This window comes from Astyanax mexicanus, chromosome 6 (assembly GCF_023375975.1).
Source record: "Astyanax mexicanus isolate ESR-SI-001 chromosome 6, AstMex3_surface, whole genome shotgun sequence".
Classification (NCBI taxonomy): domain Eukaryota; kingdom Metazoa; phylum Chordata; class Actinopteri; order Characiformes; family Acestrorhamphidae; genus Astyanax; species Astyanax mexicanus.
In genome coordinates this window covers 10,184,227-10,203,961 of record NC_064413.1, presented here as the reverse complement: position 1 = coordinate 10,203,961, position 19,735 = coordinate 10,184,227, and the positions used below count along the sequence as shown (strand labels likewise).

Here is a 19,735-nt window from a genome sequence, read left to right as displayed (position 1 = left end):
GCGGCCAAGGACGTGCTAACCTCGCACTGCGCCGGCACCACCACCACCACCACCCACAGTTCCACACGCTGCAGACCCGGCACATCACCGACACACACACTCCATCACACACTCCATCACACACAGGATGAGGGAGCTGTTCAGCACTCGCAGCAGCTCCATCAACTCCACCAGCTCCTACAGCTCCATCAGTCTGAGCTAACCGCCGCTCCGCCCGGCTGACGAGGGGCAGGGGGGATCAGAGCCACAGAACAGCCGATGATGAGCCGCCTGTCCCGTTTAAAGATAACGGCTGTTTGTGGTTGTCAGTGGAAGCGATACAACACACACACCTGATAAACACATGGAGCTGTGTATAAATATATATATATGTATATATATATTTATATATATTTATATTTATATATATATATATATTTACACAGGGGTGTAACGGTATGGGTATTCCCCACAAAAGGGTAATCAGTTTAACACTTGCTGGGTTTTGTTTTGCCGTTGACCTCAACAGTATATTGTCTAATCGTACTTATTAAACAAAAAGAATATGTCTGAATTCAGGTTTAGAGAAAAGCAGGTTCAATCACACTTAGCCGGCCGTCCGCCTCGAACCGCTTACCAGACGTTGAACAGGAACATAAATACACACATGGATTTACGCACACACACATGAATCGCTCGCCAGTTCAGCAAAAAGCTAGACACACCTGTGCTAAATAGAGTAGTTAGGACAGAGGAGAAGTGGTCCAGAGTTCATTTTAGTGATGAAAGTAAGGTTAATGTGGGTCTGATGGGAAACAATATGTTCGTTGACAAACTGGGGAAAGACTGAACCAAGAGTGCAAGTGTATATCAATACCTCCTTCAATAACAAGTGATTCCTTCCTTGCGTTTATCACAGCCAGCAATTTTCATGCAGGATAAAAGCAGTTCCTTAAAACTGAAAACATTGAAAAAAAGAATTGGACAGCCCAGAGTCCTGATCTAAACCCAGAAGAAAACCTCTGGAAAATCCTTAGTAACAAAGTTATGGCCAAGAAACCCACACAGTCACAGAACCGTGGAAAAGACTGGAAGAAGTGTGGACCAAAATCACAGCAGAGCAGTGTTAGTGATGTTCTGTTGCCGTAGATGTACAATGTTGTGCAAAAGTTTTAGGCACCTGTGGAAATTTCAGTAAAGAAACAGCTTCTTATCTGTGCAGTAAGGGTTTATTAGCTCAGTAAAACACTAGTATTACAATAAATACAAACAGCAATTTTACAAAAAGCAGAGCTTTTACAGCCCTGTTTTCCTTAAAACAGCTCATAATCTCTCCTCCTCTTCTGAGTTTAACACACTTTACCTAAACTTACCACACCCTACATCACTCTACATCACTGTAACTCTCTCTAGTCACTCTACCTCACACTCTCTTTACTTTACCTCACTCAGCCTTATTATACATACCATTAACACACTCTACCTCCTACTACCTAAATTTACCACACCCTACATCACTCCACGTCACTGTAACTCTCTCTACCATCACTCTACCTCACACCATCTTTACTGTACCTCACTCAGCCTCATTATACGTCCAAAATCTATCTATCTATCTATCTATCTATCTATCTATCTATCTATCTATCTATCTATCTATCTATCTATCTATCTATCTATCTATCTAAATTTACCACACCCTACACAACTCTATGTCACTGTAACTCCATCTATCATCACTCTACATCACTGTACCTCACTTTACCTCACTCTACCCATCTGTTCCTCACTCTATCTTGTTTTACCTCACTCTACCTAGCTTTACTACACTGTCTCATTTTTATTTCATTTCACCTTACTGTACCTCACTGTACCTAGCTTTACGACACTCTGCCTCACGCTTCCCTCGCTTCACCTCACTTTACTCTCACTATACTTTGCTTTACCACACTCTACCTCCCTCTACCTAGTTTTACCACACGATACAGCACTGTACCATCATGCTATGTAACTGTACCTCGCTCTACGTCACACTACCTATCTGTTCCTCACTCTCTCACTCGCCCTCACTCTATCTCTCTTCACCTCCCTCTACCTTAGTTTTACCACACGTTGCCCTACACTTACCTCACTTCACCTCACTTCACCTCACTATATTTATTTACCACACTGCTAAAACAAAAAGTGTAATTAACATAGACTTACCAGGTTATTTGCCAGATTATGAGATATGGTAGATATGGTAGTAAAGTGACTTTTACATGAGAAACATTCTGTACCATGGCTTACACATTACACACATCTTAGTATAACACACACACATGCTCACATCATATGTTCTCACCCTATTTCAGAATTTTATTAATTTTACAACAGAGCCACAGAACAGCCGATGATGAGCCGCCTGTCCCGTCTAAAGATAACGGCTGTTTGTGGTTGTCAGTGGAAGCGATACAACACACACACCTGATAAACACATGGAGCTGTGTATAAATATATATATATATATATATATATATATATATATATATATATATATATATATATATATATTTACACAGGGGTGTAACGGTATGGGTATTCCCCACAAAAGGGTAATCATTTTAACACTTGTTGGGTTTTGTTTTGCCGTTGACCTCAACAGTATATTGTCTAATCGTACTTATTAAACAAAAAGAATATGTCTGAATTCAGGTTTAGAGAAAAGCAGGTTCAATCACACTTAGCCGGCCGTCCGCCTCGAACCGCTTACCAGACGTTGAACAGGAACATAAATATTTTTTATTTATTTAATTTTTTTATTATTTTATTTTATTAATTTTACAACAGTTGTAACAAACACAAAAATACAAAATTTCTAAACACCAATGTGAACTGGAATCCTGGAATGTGTAAATGAAATGAATTTAAATGATTGATGATTGATTGAAGTTAATACAGTTTCAGTCTGTAAAGTCCTGATTGAGTACCTGTTTCTTGCTGTAGTCCCGCAGTGCCGTGTCGAACCCCTCGGTCACGCGCTGGAAGGCCAGCTCCACATCAGCGGCCCACCAGATCTGAGAGGCCGTCAGGACGGCCTGGGCCGGACGCTCTAAAGCCCAGAGCTCCCGCGGACGCTCCTCATACGCCCCCACCGCCTCAGCTATCTGCCTCCTCACCCCCGCCCTCATCACCTCCTCCACACGCCCCAACCACACCTCCACCTGCACACAGTCCACAGTACTGACATATCAGACTTCCTGAATATTCATTTCACAATTCTCTCCACCACATTTCACACTATCTGTGTTACTGAAGTAATACTGAAGTTCCTCCTAAATAATCAAATGACTAGTGGAGTTGGGGATGAGTTGTGGAGTTGGGGATGAGTTGGGGAGTTGGGGATGAGTTGTGGAGTTGAGGATGAGCTGTGGAGTTGGGGTAAGTTGTGGATCTTAGGGATGAGTTCTGGATCTTAGGGATGAGCTGTGGAGTTGGGGGTAAGTTGTGGATCTTAGGGATGAGTTGTGGAGTTGGGGGTGAGTTGTGAAGATGGGGATGAGCTGTGGAGTGGGGAATGAGTTGTGGAGTTGGGGGTGAGTTGTGGATGTTAGGATTGAGTGGTGGAGTTGGGGGTGAGCTGTGAAGATGGGAATGAGTTGTGGAGTTGGGGATGAGTTGTGGATGTTACGATTGAGTGGTGGAGTTGGGGGTAAGCTGTGGAGTTGGGGTGAGCTGTGGTGTTGGGGTGAGCTGTGGAGTTGGGGGTGAGCTGTGGAGTTGGGGATGAGTTGTGAAGTTGGGGATGAGCTGTGCAGTTGGGGACGAGCTGTGGAGTTGGGGACGAGCTGTGGTGTTGGGGATGAGTTGTGGAGTTGGGGATGAGCTATGCAGTTGGGGATGAGTTGTGGATGTGTTGTGGATTTGGGGATGAGCTGTGGAGTTGGGGATAAGTTGTGGAGTTGGGGATGAGCCGTGTTGTTGGGGATGAGCTGTGGAGTTGGGGGTAAGCTGTGGAGTTGGGAATGAGTTGTGGAGTTGGGGATGAGTTGTGGAGTCGGGGTGAGTTGTGAAGATGGGGATGAGCTGTGGAGTGGGGAATGAGTTGTGGATGAGTTGTGGATGTTAGGATTGAGTGGTGGAGTTGGGGGTGAGCTGTGGAGTTGGGGGTGAGCTGTGCAGTTGGGGATGAGCTGTGGAGTTGGGGGTGAGCTGTGGTGTTGGGGTGAGCTGTGGAGTTGGGGGTGAGTTGTGGTGTTGGGGGTGAGCTGTGGAGTTGGGGGTGAGTTGTGGAGTTGGGGATGACCTGTGGAGTTGGGGGTGAGCTGTGGAGTTGGGGGTGAGCTGTGGAGTTGGGGGTGAGCTGTGGTGTTGGGGGTGAGCTGTGGAGTTGGGGGTGAGTTGTGGAGTTGGGGATGAGCTGTTGAGTTGGGGGTGAGCTGTGGAGTTGGGGGTGAGCTGTGCAGTTGGGGGTGAGCTGTGGAGTTGGGGGTGAGCTGTGGAGTTGGGGGTGAGCTGTGGAGTTGGGGGTGAGTTGTGGAGTTGGGGATGAGCTGTGGATCTGGGGATGAGCTGTGGAGTTGGGGATGAGCTGTGGAGTTGGGGAGAAGTTGTGGAGTTGTGGATGTGTTGTGGATTTGGGGGTAAGTTGTGGAGTTGGGGGTGAGCTGTGGAGTTGGGGATGAGCCGTGGTGTTGGGGATGAGCCGTGGAGTTGGGGGTAAGTTGTGGAGTTGGGGATGAGCTGTGGAGTTGGGGATGAGCTGTGGAGTTGGGGATGAGCTGTGGAGTTGGGGGTGAGCTGTGGAGTTGGGGATGAGCCGTGGTGTTGGGGATGAGCTGTGGAGTTGGGGGTAAGTTGTGGAGTTGGGGATGAGCTGTGGAGTTGGGGATGAGCTGTGGAGTTGGGGGTGAGCTGTGGAGTTGGGGTGAGCTGTGGAGTTGGGGTGAGCTGTGGAGTTGGGGGTGAGCTGTGGAGTTGGGGATGAGCTGTGGAGTTGGGGATGAGCTGTGGAGTTGGGGGTGAGCTGTGGAGTTGGGGATGAGCTGTGGAGTTGGGGATGAGCTGTGGAGTTGGGGGTGAGCTGTGGAGTTGGGGGTGAGCTGTGCAGTTGGGGGTGAGCTGTGGAGTTGGGGGTGAGCTGTGGAGTTGGGGGTGAGCTGTGGAGTTGGGGGTGAGTTGTGGAGTTGGGGATGAGCTGTGGATCTGGGGGTGAGCTGTGGAGTTAGGGGTGAGCTGTGGAGTTGGGGATGAGCTGTGGAGTTGGGGATGAGCTGTGGAGTTGGGGATGAGCTGTGGAGTTGGGGAGAAGTTGTGGAGTTGTGGATGTGTTGTGGATTTGGGGGTAAGTTGTGGAGTTGGGGGTGAGCTGTGGAGTTGGGGATGAGCCGTGGTGTTGGGGATGAGCCGTGGAGTTGGGGGTAAGTTGTGGAGTTGGGGATGAGCTGTGGAGTTGGGGATGAGCTGTGGAGTTGGGGATGAGCTGTGGAGTTGGGGGTGAGCTGTGGAGTTGGGGATGAGCTGTGGAGTTGGGGGTGAGCTGTGGAGTTGGGGATGAGCCGTGGTGTTGGGGATGAGCTGTGGAGTTGGGGGTAAGTTGTGGAGTTGGGGATGAGCTGTGGAGTTGGGGATGAGCTGTGGAGTTGGGGGTGAGCTGTGGAGTTGGGGTGAGCTGTGGAGTTGGGGGTGAGCTGTGGAGTTGGGGATGAACTGTGGAGTTGGGGATGAGCTGTGGAGTTGGGGATGAGCTGTGGAGTTGGGGATGAGCTGGGTGAGCTGTGGAGTTGGGGATGAGCCGTGGTGTTGGGGATGAGCTGTGGAGTTGGGGTTAAGTTGTGGAGTTGGGGACGAGCTGTGGAGTTGGGGGTGAGCTGTGGAGTTGGGGGTGAGCTGTGGAGTTGGGGGTGAGCTGTGGAGTTGGGGTGAGCTGTGGAGTTGGGGATGAGCTGTGGAGTTGGGGATGAGCTGTGGAGTTGGGGGTGAGCTGTGGAGCTGGGGATGAGTTGTGGAGTTGGGGAGAAGTTGTGGAGTTGGGGAGAAGTTGTGGAGTTGTGGATGTGTTGTGGATTTGGGGGTAAGTTGTGGAGTTGGGGGTGAGCTGTGGAGTTGGGGATGAGCCGTGGTGTTGGGGATGAGCCGTGGAGTTGGGGGTAAGTTGTGGAGTTGGGGATGAGTTGTGGAGTTGGGGATGAGTTGTGGAATTGGGGATGAGCTGTGGAGTTGGGGATGAGCTGTGGAGTTGGGGATGAGTTGTGGAGTTGGGGATGAGTTGTGGAGTTGGGGAAGAGTTGTGGAATTGGGGAGGAGTTGTGGACTTGGGGATGAGCTGTGGAGATGGGGGTGAGCTGTGGAGTTGGGGGTGAGCTGTGGAGTTGGGGGTGAGCTGTGGAGTTGGGGATGAGCTGTGGAGTTGGGGGTGAGCTGTGGAGTTGGGGGTAAGTTGTGGAGTTGGGGATGAACTGTGGAGTTGGGGGTGAGCTGTGGAGTTGGGGATGAGCTGTGGAGTTGGGGGTGAGCTGTGGAGTTGGGGATGAGCCGTGGAGTTCGATGAGCCGTGGAGTTGGGGTAAGTTGTGGAGTTGGGGGTGAGCTGTGGAGTTGGGGATGAGCCGTGGAGTTGGGGGTAAGTTGTGGAGTTGGGGATGAGTTGTGGAGTTGGGGATGAGTTGTGGAGTTGGGGATGAGCTGTGGAGTTGGGGATGAGCTGTGGAGTTGGGGATGAGTTGTGGAGTTGGGGATGAGCTGTGGAGTTGGGGATGAGCTGTGGAGTTGGGGATGAGTTGTGGAGTTGGGGATGAGTTGTGGAGTTGGGGAAGAGTTGTGGAATTGGGGAGGAGTTGTGGAGTTGGGGATGAGCTGTGGAGTTGGGGGTGAGCTGTGGAGTTGGGGGTGAGCTGTGGAGTTGGGGGTAAGTTGTGGAGTTGGGGATGAACTGTGGAGTTGGGGGTGAGCTGTGGAGTTGGGGATGAGCCGTGGTGTTGGGGATGAGCCGTGGAGTTGGGGTAAGTTGTGGAGTTGGGGGTGAGCTGTGGAGTTGGGGATGAGCCGTGGAGTTGGGGGTAAGTTGTGGAGTTGGGGATGAGCCGTGGAGTTGGGGGTAAGTTGTGGAGTTGGGGATGAGTTGTGGAGTTGGGGATGAGTTGTGGAGTTGGGGGTGAGCTGTGGAGTTGGGGATGAGCTGTGGAGTTGGGGATGATTTGTGGAGTTGGGGATTAGTTGTGGAGTTGGGGATGAGTTGTGGAGTTGGGGATGAGCTGTGGAGTTGGGGAGGAGTTGTGGAATTGGGGATGAGCTGTGGAGTTGGGGGTGAGCTGTGGAGTTGGGGATGAGCTGTGGAGTTGGGGGTGAGCTGTGGAGTTGGGGATGAGCTGTGGTGTTGGGGATGAGCTGTGGAGTTGGGGGTAAGTTGTGGAGTTGGGGATGAGCTGTGGAGTTGGGGGTGAGCTGTGGAGTTGGGGGTGAGCTGTGGAGTTGGGGGTGAGCTGTGGAGTTGGGGTGAGCTGTGGAGTTGGGGATGAGCTGTGGAGTTGGGGATGAGCTGTGGAGTTGGGGATGAGCTGTGGAGTTGGGGGTGAGCTGTGGAGTTGGTGATGAGTTGTGGAGTTGGGGAGAAGTTGTGGTGTTGGGGAGAAGTTGTGGAGTTGGGGAGAAGTTGTGGAGTTGTGGATGTGTTGTGGATTTGGGGGTAAGTTGTGGAGTTGGGGGTGAGCTGTGGAGTTGGGGATGAGCCGTGGTGTTGGGGATGAGCCGTGGAGTTGGGGGTAAGTTGTGGAGTTGGGGATGAGTTGTGGAGTTTGTGATGAGTTGTGGAGTTGGGGATGAGTTGTGGAGTTGGGGATGAGCTGTGGAGTTGGGGATGAGCTGTGGAGTTGGGGATGAGTTGTGGAGTTGGGGATGAGTTGTGGAGTTGGGGAAGAGTTGTGGAATTGGGGAGGAGTTGTGGAGTTGGGGATGAGCTGTGGAGTTGGGGGTGAGCTGTGGAGTTGGGGGTGAGCTGTGGAGTTGGGGGTAAGTTGTGGAGTTGGGGATGAACTGTGGAGTTGGGGGTGAGCTGTGGAGTTGGGGATGAGCCGTGGTGTTGGGGATGAGCCGTGGAGTTGGGGTAAGTTGTGGAGTTGGGGAGGAGTTGTGGAGTTGGGGGTGAGCTGTGGAGTTGGGGGTGAGCTGTGGAGTTGGGGGTAAGTTGTGGAGTTGGGGATGAACTGTGGAGTTGGGGGTGAGCTGTGGAGTTGGGGATGAGCCGTGGTGTTGGGGATGAGCCGTGGAGTTGGGGTAAGTTGTGGAGTTGGGGGTGAGCTGTGGAGTTGGGGATGAGCCGTGGAGTTGGGGGTAAGTTGTGGAGTTGGGGATGAGCCGTGGAGTTGGGGGTAAGTTGTGGAGTTGGGGATGAGTTGTGGAGTTGGGGATGAGTTGTGGAGTTGGGGGTGAGCTGTGGAGTTGGGGATGAGCTGTGGAGTTGGGGATGATTTGTGGAGTTGGGGATTAGTTGTGGAGTTGGGGATGAGTTGTGGAGTTGGGGATGAGCTGTGGAGTTGGGGAGGAGTTGTGGAATTGGGGATGAGCTGTGGAGTTGGGGGTGAGCTGTGGAGTTGGGGATGAGCTGTGGAGTTGGGGGTGAGCTGTGGAGTTGGGGATGAGCTGTGGTGTTGGGGATGAGCTGTGGAGTTGGGGGTAAGTTGTGGAGTTGGGGATGAGCTGTGGAGTTGGGGGTGAGCTGTGGAGTTGGGGGTGAGCTGTGGAGTTGGGGGTGAGCTGTGGAGTTGGGGTGAGCTGTGGAGTTGGGGATGAGCTGTGGAGTTGGGGATGAGCTGTGGAGTTGGGGATGAGCTGTGGAGTTGGGGGTGAGCTGTGGAGTTGGTGATGAGTTGTGGAGTTGGGGAGAAGTTGTGGAGTTGGGGAGAAGTTGTGGAGTTGGGGAGAAGTTGTGGAGTTGTGGATGTGTTGTGGATTTGGGGGTAAGTTGTGGAGTTGGGGGTGAGCTGTGGAGTTGGGGATGAGCCGTGGTGTTGGGGATGAGCCGTGGAGTTGGGGGTAAGTTGTGGAGTTGGGGATGAGTTGTGGAGTTTGTGATGAGTTGTGGAGTTGGGGATGAGTTGTGGAGTTGGGGATGAGCTGTGGAGTTGGGGATGAGCTGTGGAGTTGGGGATGAGTTGTGGAGTTGGGGATGAGTTGTGGAGTTGGGGAAGAGTTGTGGAATTGGGGAGGAGTTGTGGAGTTGGGGATGAGCTGTGGAGTTGGGGGTGAGCTGTGGAGTTGGGGGTGAGCTGTGGAGTTGGGGGTAAGTTGTGGAGTTGGGGATGAACTGTGGAGTTGGGGGTGAGCTGTGGAGTTGGGGATGAGCCGTGGTGTTGGGGATGAGCCGTGGAGTTGGGGTAAGTTGTGGAGTTGGGGGTGAGCTGTGGAGTTGGGGATGAGCCGTGGAGTTGGGGGTAAGTTGTGGAGTTGGGGATGAGCCGTGGAGTTGGGGGTAAGTTGTGGAGTTGGGGATGAGTTGTGGAGTTGGGGATGAGTTGTGGAGTTGGGGGTGAGCTGTGGAGTTGGGGATGAGCTGTGGAGTTGGGGATGATTTGTGGAGTTGGGGATTAGTTGTGGAGTTGGGGATGAGTTGTGGAGTTGGGGATGAGTTGTGGAGTTGGGGATGAGTTGTGGAGTTAAGGGATGAGTTGAGGAGTTGTGGATGAGATGTGGAGTTAAGGGATGAGTTGAGGAGTTGGTGATGAGATGTGGAGTTAAGGGATGAGTTGTGGATTTGGTGATGAGTTGTGGTGTTGGGGAGGAGTTGTGGAATTGGGGAAAAGTTGTGGAGTTGGGGATGAGATGTGGATGAGTTGTGGAGTTGGGGATGAGTTGTGGAGTTGGGGAGGAGTTGTGGAATTGGGGAGGAGTTGTGGAGTTGGGGATGAGTTGTGGATGAGTTGTGGAGTTGGAGATGAGTTGTGGAGTTGGGGATGAGTTGTGGAGTTGGGGATGAGCTGTGGAGTTGGGGGTGAGCTGTGGAGTTGGGGGTGAGCTGTGGAGTTGGGGTGAGCTGTGGAGTTGGGGTGAGCTGTGGAGTTGGGGATGAGCTGTGGAGTTGGGGGTGAGCTGTGGAGTTGGGGATGAGCTGTGGAGTTGGGGATGAGCTGTGGAGTTGGGGATGACCTGTGGAGTTGGTGATGAGTTGTGGAGTTGGGGAGAAGTTGTGGAGTTGGGGAGAAGTTGTGGAGTTGTGGATGTGTTGTGGATTTTGGGGTAAGCTGTGGAGTTGGGGGTGAGCTGTGGAGTTGGGGATGAGCCGTGGTGTTGGGGATGAGCTGTGGAGTTGGGGGTAAGTTGTGGAGTTGGGGATGAGCTGTGGAGTTGGGGATGAGCTGTGGAGTTGGGGGTGAGCTGTGGAGTTGGGGTGAGCTGTGGAGTTGGGGGTGAGCTGTGGAGTTGGGGGTGAGCTGTGGAGTTGGGGATGAGCTGTGGAGTTGGGGGTGAGCTGTGGAGTTGGGGATGAGCCGTGGTGTTGGGGATGAGCTGTGGAGTTGGGGGTAAGTTGTGGAGTTGGGGATGAGCTGTGGAGTTGGGGGTGAGCTGTGGAGTTGGGGGTGATCTGTGGAGTTGGGGATGAGTTGTGGAGTTGGGGATTAGTTGTGAAGTTGGGGATGAGCTGTGGAGTTGGGGATGAGTTGTGGAGTTGGGGATGAGTTGTGGAGTTAAGGGATGAGTTGAGGAGTTGTGGATGAGATGTGGAGTTAAGGGATGAGTTGAGGAGTTGTGGATGAGATGTGGAGTTGGGGATGAGATGTGGATGAGTTGTGGAGTTGGGGATGAGTTGTGGAGGAGTTGTGGAATTGGGGAGGAGTTATGGAGTTGGGGATGTGTTGGGGATGAGTTGTGGAGTTGGGGATGAGTTGTGGAGTTGGGGATGAGTTGTGGAGTTGGGGATGAGTTGTGGAGTTAGGGGATGAGTTGAGGAGTTGTGGATGAGTTGTGGGGTTGGTGATGAGTTGTGGAGTAGGGGAGGAGTTGTGGAATTGGGGAGGAGTTGTGGATGAGTTGTGGAGTTGTGGATGAGTTGTGGAGTTAAGGGATGAGTTGAGGAGTTGGGGATGAGTTGTGGAGTTCTGGATGAGTTGTGGAGTTGGGGAGGAGTTGTGGAATTGGGGAGGAGTTGTGGAGTTGTGGAGTTGGTGATGAGTTGTGGAGTTGGGGAGGAGTTGTGGAGTTGGGGATGAGTTGTGGAGTTGGGGATGAGTTGTGGAGTTAAGGGATGAGTTGAGGAGTTGGGGATGAGTTGTGGAGTTGGTGATGAGTTGTTAAGTTAGGGAGGAGTTGTGGAATTGGGGAGGAGTTGTGGAGTTGGGGATGAGTTGTGGAGTTGGGGATGAGTTGTGGATGAGTTGTGGAGTTGGGGATGAGTTGTGGAGTTGTGGATGACTTGTGGATGAGTTGTGGAGTTGGGGATGAGTTGTGGAGTTGGGGATGAGTTGTGGAGTTAAGGGATGAGTTGAGGAGTTGGGGATGAGTTGAGGAGTTGGGGATGAGTTGTGGAGTTGGTGATGAGTTGTTAAGTTAGGGAGGAGTTGTGGAATTGGGGAGGAGTTGTGGAGTTGGGGATGAGTTGTGGATGAGTTGTGGAGTTGTGGATGAGTTGTGGAGTTGGGGATGAGTTGTGGAGTTGGGGATGACTTGTGGATGAGTTGTGGAGTTGTGGATGAGTTGTGGAGTTGTGGATGAGTTGTGGAGTTGGGGATGAGTTGTGGATGAGTTGTGGAGTTGTGGATGAGTTGTGGAGTTGTGGATGAGTTGTGGATGAGTTGTGGAGTTGTGGATGAGTTGTGGAGTTGTGGATGAGTTGTGGATGAGTTGTGGAGTTGTGGATGAGTTGTGGAGTTGTGGATGAGTTGTGGATGAGTTGTGGAGTTGTGGATGAGTTGTGGAGTTGTGGATGAGTTGTAAAGTTTAGATAAAAGTAGAAGTTATAAATGAATCAGCCAATAAACTAACAGAATAAGACGTGTTGTAAACATCACACAGTAAAACAGATTACAATGCTGATATCTAGAGGACGGGGTTTAAACACAACACTAAATTAACCCCTTCTCACACCAATCTTTACATGCAAAGTAAAAATTTAAAATAGACACTGTATGTTTAAGAATTTATACAGTAAGCTGAAAATAAAAAAAAATAACTTTAAATTTATCATTTAAATACAATATTACAATACCTTACAACATATGATATTTTCTTTGTAGTTGTGGAGTTGGGGATGAGTTGTGGAGTTGGGGATGAGTTGTGGAGTTAGGGGATGAGTTGAGGAGTTGTGGATGAGTTGTGGAGTTGGTGATGAGTTGTGGAGTAGGGGAGGAGTTGTGGAATTGGGGAGGAGTCGTGGATGAGTTGTGGAGTTGTGGATGAGTTGTGGATGAGTTGTGGAGTTAAGGGATGAGTTGAGGAGTTGGGGATGAGTTGTGGAGTTCTGGATGAGTTGTGGAGTTGGTGATGAGTTGTGGAGTTGGGGAGGAGTTGTGGAATTGGGGAGGAGTTGTGGAGTTGTGGATGAGTTGTGGAGTAGGTGATGAGTTGTGGAGTTGGGGAGGAGTTGTGGAGTTGGGGATGAGTTGTGGAGTTGGGGATGAGTTGTGGAGTTAAGGGATGAGTTGAGGAGTTGGGGATGAGTTGAGGAGTTGGGGATGAGTTGTGGAGTTAAGGGATGAGTTGAGGAGTTGGGGATGAGTTGAGGAGTTGGGGATGAGTTGTGGAGTTGGTGATGAGTTGTTAAGTTAGGGAGGAGTTGTGGAATTGGGGAGGAGTTGTGGAGTTGGGGATGAGTTGTTGAGTTGGGGATGAGTTGTGGAGTTGGGGATGAGTTGTGGATGAGTTGTGGAGTTGGGGATGAGTTGTGGAGTTGGGGATGACTTGTGGAGTTGGGGATGAGTTGTGGAGTTGGGGATGAGTTGTGGAGTTAAGGGATGAGTTGAGGAGTTGGGGATGAGTTGAGGAGTTGGGGATGAGTTGTGGAGTTGGTGATGAGTTGTTAAGTTAGGGAGGAGTTGTGGAATTGGGGAGGAGTTGTGGAGTTGGGGATGAGTTGTGGATGAGTTGTGGAGTTGTGGATGAGTTGTGGAGTTGGGGATGAGTTGTGGATGAGTTGTGGAGTTGTGGATGAGTTGTGGAGTTGTGGATGAGTTGGGGATGAGTTGTGGAGTTGGTGATGAGTTGTTAAGTTAGGGAGGAGTTGTGGAATTGGGGAGGAGTTGTGGAGTTGTGGATGAGTTGTGGATGAGTTGTGGAGTTGTGGATGAGTTGTGGATGAGTTGTGGAGTTGTGGATGAGTTGTGGATGAGTTGTGGAGTTGTGGATGAGTTGTGGAGTTGTGGATGAGTTGTAAAGTTTAGATAAAAGTAGAAGTTATAAATGAATCAGCCAATAAACTAACAGAATAAGACGTGTTGTAAACATCACACAGTAAAACAGATTACAATGCTGATATCTAGAGGACGGGGTTTAAACACAACACTAAATTAACCCCTTCTCACACCAATCTTTACATGCAAAGTAAAAATTTAAAATAGACACTGTATGTTTAAGAATTTATACAGTAAGCTGAAAATTAAAAAAAATAACTTTAAATTTATAATTTAAATACAATATTACAATACCTTACAACATATGATATTTTCTTGCACCCCTACTATAGAATAATATGAGATGTATATAAGATCTAATGAAAGAGTAAAACACTGCCATCTAGTGGGAGGGTTTTTACCAGAGCAGTAAAAGAACCACTGTCTGACACCAATCTTTACATCCAAACTAATCATTAAAAATCAATATTGACATTTTAAGAATTGAAACAGTATTGGCCAAAACATTATTGTGGTGTGATATATATAATATAATAATATATATTATATATGATATATATAATATATATATATATATTAGGGGTGTCAATATTAAAGCGTTAACGCACGCTGTTAATTTGGAATCAGTAATGCATAACTATATTTTTAATGCAAGTTAATTAAGGCACCACGTTTGACCCTACTTCCGCTGTAATCTCCCCTGCCCTCACCCAACGCACTTATTCGTTTTCTGGATGATTGGTTAAACGGCGGCACTCTTATGATGTCCAGCAGTAACACTCTGGTTCAGACTTCCAGCTCAGACCCGGTCAGAGATCTCTCTCTCTTACTCATACACGTGCGCAAACACACACCCACCCGCGCGTGCACACACACTGCTCCTCATCTCTAATATTTTTAAATATTCAAATTAAGTTCGAATTCAGAAATCCTCACAACCAATTTTACAGTCCAATTTATCATGCATTTTTTATTCCAGCACCCTGCGTTGATTTTATCTCCCCTTAAACATACAGGTATATACTATTATTTTAATTGACACCACTAATATACATATAATTGCATTTTACATATCTTACATTCATGCTTTTATGTACATTTAAATATCCACTATAAAAATTTACATCTGAGTAAAAACAAATGTGATTAATCGTAGTTAGTCACAGAATTTTGTTGATTGAATTTTTTAATCGATTGACACCACTAAAACATATATATTTATATATCTGGGCTGCATTCAGAAAGAGCAGATAATGAAGATGCTGGTTACCGGGCCGGTGCAGTCACAGAGGGTGTCGAGGGGCAGGTACTCTCTCTCTCCACTGAAGATGCCCACGGCTTCTGTGCCCTCCTGAGAGAAGTGCAGGTCTGCCACGCTGTCGAACAGCTTGGCCAGGTGAGGGGTGACCTGAGGAACAGCACAGCTCGGCTGATGATTGGCTGAGATACAGTACAGAGTGCTGCAGTGCGGGGGTGAGGATATAATGATGCACGGATAATGACAGCGCTAACGACATACTGCTACTGTTAATTATAATCAGCACGCCACAAGAGCGGGACCACGCCCTCTGACCCGCCTCCTCCGGGTCCCAGTTTAGAAGCCAGCGCTGGGTGGTACCGCGGGTCAGACTCAGGTGCAGTGCTAAACTGCATTTCTCGCATCATAATCACACTGCCCCGCTGGAGATCAGATCAGCCAGCAGTCCTGTTTAATCAGATAAAGGTCCTGTCGAGTGACGGCGACTCATTACCCCGCGCTCCTGTACTGAACTACAAGCTGTACTCCAAACACAAGCTGAACTCTCAACACTGAAATCCAGAGTTAAAAGCAAAGTGTAAAGTTATTTAAAAAAAAAAATCCACACAGCTGGGGTTATTAGTCAGAGCTAACAAAAATCATGGGCAGTTTAAACACTCTTCAGGGTATTCTGTCTCTTAGGCTCCGCCTCCTGATTTTACATCTAAATATGGCACAATATTTAGAAAGGCAACTCATCAAATTGACAACTCTGCATATTTTTTTTGGGTGCAAAAAAATCTCCCTTATGCTGTTCATAGACTACACGACTCTTAAAGACTTTTAATAAACTAAAGTCTGACACCCTCTCACATCTAAAGACAAGTCACAGACCTTTTACTCACACACTAAGATTTTGCAAAGATCTTGCAGGGTCACTATTTGTAAGACTGCAGCCGGACTCTTTCTGAGAATATTTCCCATCATGCTTCTGGTGGAATTTACATATAATACATATTACATATTAAGTTACAAATAATGTGTATATCAATACTGTGATTTATCAGACACTCACAACTTTTGTCCCCATCAACAGTTTGTTTTCTGCCACACTCTTAGTTCTCAATATATTTTTAAAAGAATACATTTTGTGTTTGTGTTGTGGAAGCTATTTCTTTACTTTTTATACTTGTGCTGGCCAGACTCCTTTACATGCTAAGCAGAACAGTCCCTTGTGGAAAAAGGGGGAGGAGCTTTTCCCAGGGTAATTAACCAATCGCTGCCTGCTTAGGGCCAAGACCTGGCTTGGGTGGTGGAAAGGTTTTTGTTATTATTCAGTAGTGCTGCCTGAAGAAAGCAATTTAACAGTAAGAACTCGAGTTCGAAATGAAGTAAAACCAGGATTGTAGGACAACCCATCCCATTTCCAATATTGTCAACAGCACTGTTAGCAGCTGCTTACTGGTGCTTAGTGCTAGTAGATGGCACCCAACAGAGCTACACTGAGGAACCCTGAGTGTTCCAGAAAGCCAGGTGCTATCAGCTATTGGTTCGTCCCATGTAGCTTGTTTTAACACAGTAAACATGTAGACTACAGTCGGACATACTCACCTCTGAACGGCAAGAAAGCTATCACTGCAGTTAACAGCTAACGCTAATACTGCTCCAGCCTGGAGAAACTTCACTGTATAACTCCTGTATAATGCTGTATATCAGCAGAGTGGACCAGAGCGCACCAGATTATAAGGGCTCTCGGGGGAACAGTACCTGTTTGGGCTGAGTTCTGTTGGAGAGAATATCCAGCAGGTCAGTTGAGGAAATGAAGTAGAAGCGAGGGAACGTCATTCTCTTGGTTTCCAGGTATTTGGCCAGTGCTTTCTCACACACAGCAAGTCTGGAACACACATTCTCATTCATTATCACTGTTATAAGCAGATGAGTTGACTCAAAGTAACAAATTTGATGACTTGCAACTTGATTTTACCTTCACTGACTTGGATTGGGTTTAGTCTTGGACTTCAAGATAAAAAAAAAACACTTGACAGTCCTATTATGCAATATAATTTATTTCCAAGTATTAAAAAAAAAAATAATATATATATATATAAATAAATAATATATATATATTTTATATATATATAAAATAATATTGAATCTCATAACTGGAACATTTGTAGCTGTGTTACTTTCCTGCCACATATAGCGCTTGGCATTTAGGCCAAAAAGATCAACTTTGGTCTCTTCTGGCCACAGCGTCTTCTTTTACATGTTTGCTGTGTCCCTACATCAAAACGATGTATAAAATCTGACGAACCTCATTTGCAAATCCTTCAGGGTCTCCAGAAGACCCGGCTTGTTGGTGGCTTCGATTACGTTCTTGGTTTCAGCGCTTTTATACATCAGGTCCTAAACACACAGTGTAACATAACAAAGACAAATAACTGAGAATCCATCTTAAATTAAAGTGATAGTTTGTTTTTATATAGTAGGTATATAGTGTTTTAGATAGGATTTTCAGACCTCTCTGGTAAGAATGTGTAATTGCACTGAGCATGTGGAAAAGTACTTTTAAAACATCCAACAAACACAGAAAAGAAAACTGCATCTGAATGCATTCTTTAAGAGCAAGTGTTGGACCTTTTTTATTGGTTTATCCATATAAAACATCTAGAAGAAAATGGGAGATAGGACTGAATTTTAGGCCTCAGTAAATAGCAGATTAGTGCTGAAGCAAATGGCACATCCCGGGTGGAAGAAGACTAGTTACGACCTCAAAAGTGTATGTGTTTCCTGTATGTGTGTGTGAAACCATCTGAACAACATGAGAAAGAACACTGTTGAGGACACCGGCAAAACAAAACCCAACACAAGGGTATAGACATAAGCAGTCATGTTGTTTTGGCGACAATAAAACACTTACTATAGGAGTACAGCTTATTAGCATGTGTCCAGCAGGGCTGTAAAGACCCATCCCTTTATCTCACACTGCTATACTCTTTCTACATTGGGTAAACTCTGTGTAGTGTACGTATCTTTATTCTTCTTTTTAGTAAGTGTCTCTGTATATCCTATCTTTTTTATCTTTGCTTAGCTTCCTATTTTAAATTTTATACACTATTTTAGCTTGAATTGTTTTCATTTCTTATTGTTTTGTGTTATCAGGCAGTTAATAACGCAGTTCACTTGTGATAATTACGTTTTTTTTGTTTTATGACTTTTTAATACCTCTTAGGGAAAACAAAAAGGACCAAAATGACAAAGCACGCAATATCAATATAGATAGACTTTGCAGTTAGTTTTTATTTCTTGTAGTTCCTGACAAACCAAAATTCAAAAAAATAATTTAGCATAGAAGAAAGAACAGTTTGCACACTAAAAATAGTGTCTAGTGCAAAAATTTGGTTATTCATCCCCCGTGCCTACATTTAAAGTACACAGTAGTGTTATTAGGATAACAAAATTATCAATACGATACCCGTCTAAATATCTCGATATTATATATTGATACTGAAACAAACCACAGAAAAAAATAAAACATCAGAATTTAATGGAATAAAAGATTGAACATGAATCTAAAACAAATCATTATAAAAATAATAATAAAAGAAAAAAAGGAACATATTAACAATTATGATTTATTCTTCATTTCAAATGATGACATAAAAAAAATCTGGAAAGTCTTTGATAGTTAACTTTGTCTGTGAGCTGTTTGAGAGGAGAGCCCCTCCCTCTAAACCAGAATATGATGATGTAATGCATAAGGAATTTAAAAGCTGGGAGACATTTAAACTTTAAAATCCTGTGTGGTGTTTGGATGCTTTGAGGAACTTCCTGAGAACTGAAAACTGATAAATAAAGCAGTAAATGAGTCACAGAAAATCACTTAGAAAGAAACTTCGATTGAGTGTTTTATTTTAAGTGTTTTCCACAATGGATTAATCACAGATAATCCCCAGAGAGCAATGACACTGCACTTTTTAGAAACACTAGGATTTATTTCAAGATCTTTCTATCCATATATATGGTTTATGCTGATGTGTTGAGGCATTCTTGAGTTAGAAAGCTGAGAAAACTGTGAGATTTTTGTGCCAAGCACAGCGCCTGGTGTTGATTGAGACTAAATAAATATATGGGGTATTGTAAAAAAATAAATAAATTGGAGTATTGTAGTGGTTTTAATGACAAAGTATTGAGAATTTTCTAGTATTGGTATACCATGCAACACTAGTACACAGCATTCTCTACACTGGCTAAAGGAAAGTAACATACCTGAACATAGCACTCACCCCTTCCCATTCCTTCAAATTGGAAAACTGCTACATGCAATGTGCAAAAATAAAAACATTACTGTATTTTACAGACTATAAGGCTTACTGAATAATAAGGAACAACATCAATGATCTGTTTTCTGGTCTATTTTCTTAGGTACGGCACACTAGATTATTAAGGCACACTGGATTATAAGATAAATTAAGCAACACTAGTTAGCAGCAGTTAGCAGTAGGGGTGGGCGATATGGCCCTTAAATAATATCACGATATTTCATGGTATTATTGCGATAACCATACTCTTGGCGATATGACAAAAAAAATATTAAAAATGCACTACTGAAACAAAACATATGATATTGCACACCCCTAACTGAGATATTAAAAAGATACAATACATTTTGCAGATTTGTAGCAGAAGTAATTGATCCAAAATGTCATAATACTAATAATAATGCACTCCAAATATCTCCATATATCCAGGATTAAAGTAAAATAAATGATACTGAACAGATATAATCTGTCTCTAGTAGATTTTTAATAGGAAATGAGAACAGTGTGAATTTTTCTTTTGCTTAAAACAGCAAAAAAAGTAGTACCCTGATGTGATAATTAGGGGTGAGAGTTATGGCACGATATTTCAGGGTATAATATCGTTCACAATATTCAAAAATGTTGGCGATAGTATCGCATGCGATACGATATGGCACACCCCTAGTTAGAAGTGCTAGCCAAACACGGTTAGCGCTAGTAAATGCAGACTGACAGAGCTACACTGAAGAACCCTGAGTGCTTCGGTAACCCAGGGCAGCTGTATCAGCTCTGTACTTCAGGAGAGTGACTTTACTGCTTCTTACATCCTGACTGGTAAAATACATACATAAGGCTCACTGGATTATAATACGCACTGATGATTTTTGGAAATATTTAAGGATT

The 19,735-nt window shown here is 46.3% G+C and overlaps 1 protein-coding gene across 1 annotated transcript in view; it reads right to left on the bottom strand.

Annotated features, from left to right (window-relative positions):
- The window catches only part of LOC103021919 (dynein axonemal heavy chain 11), a 232,881-nt gene that overhangs the window by 153,024 nt on the left and 60,122 nt on the right, over nt 1-19,735 (bottom strand). The window contains exons 27-30 of the mRNA XM_049480231.1: nt 16,846-16,937; nt 16,299-16,425; nt 14,565-14,702; nt 2,949-3,182 (exon numbers count right to left, since the gene is read on the bottom strand). Of these exons, the coding sequence (XP_049336188.1) occupies nt 2,949-3,182; nt 14,565-14,702; nt 16,299-16,425; nt 16,846-16,937 (591 nt within the window). The remainder of the gene's footprint in view (nt 1-2,948; nt 3,183-14,564; nt 14,703-16,298; nt 16,426-16,845; nt 16,938-19,735) is intronic.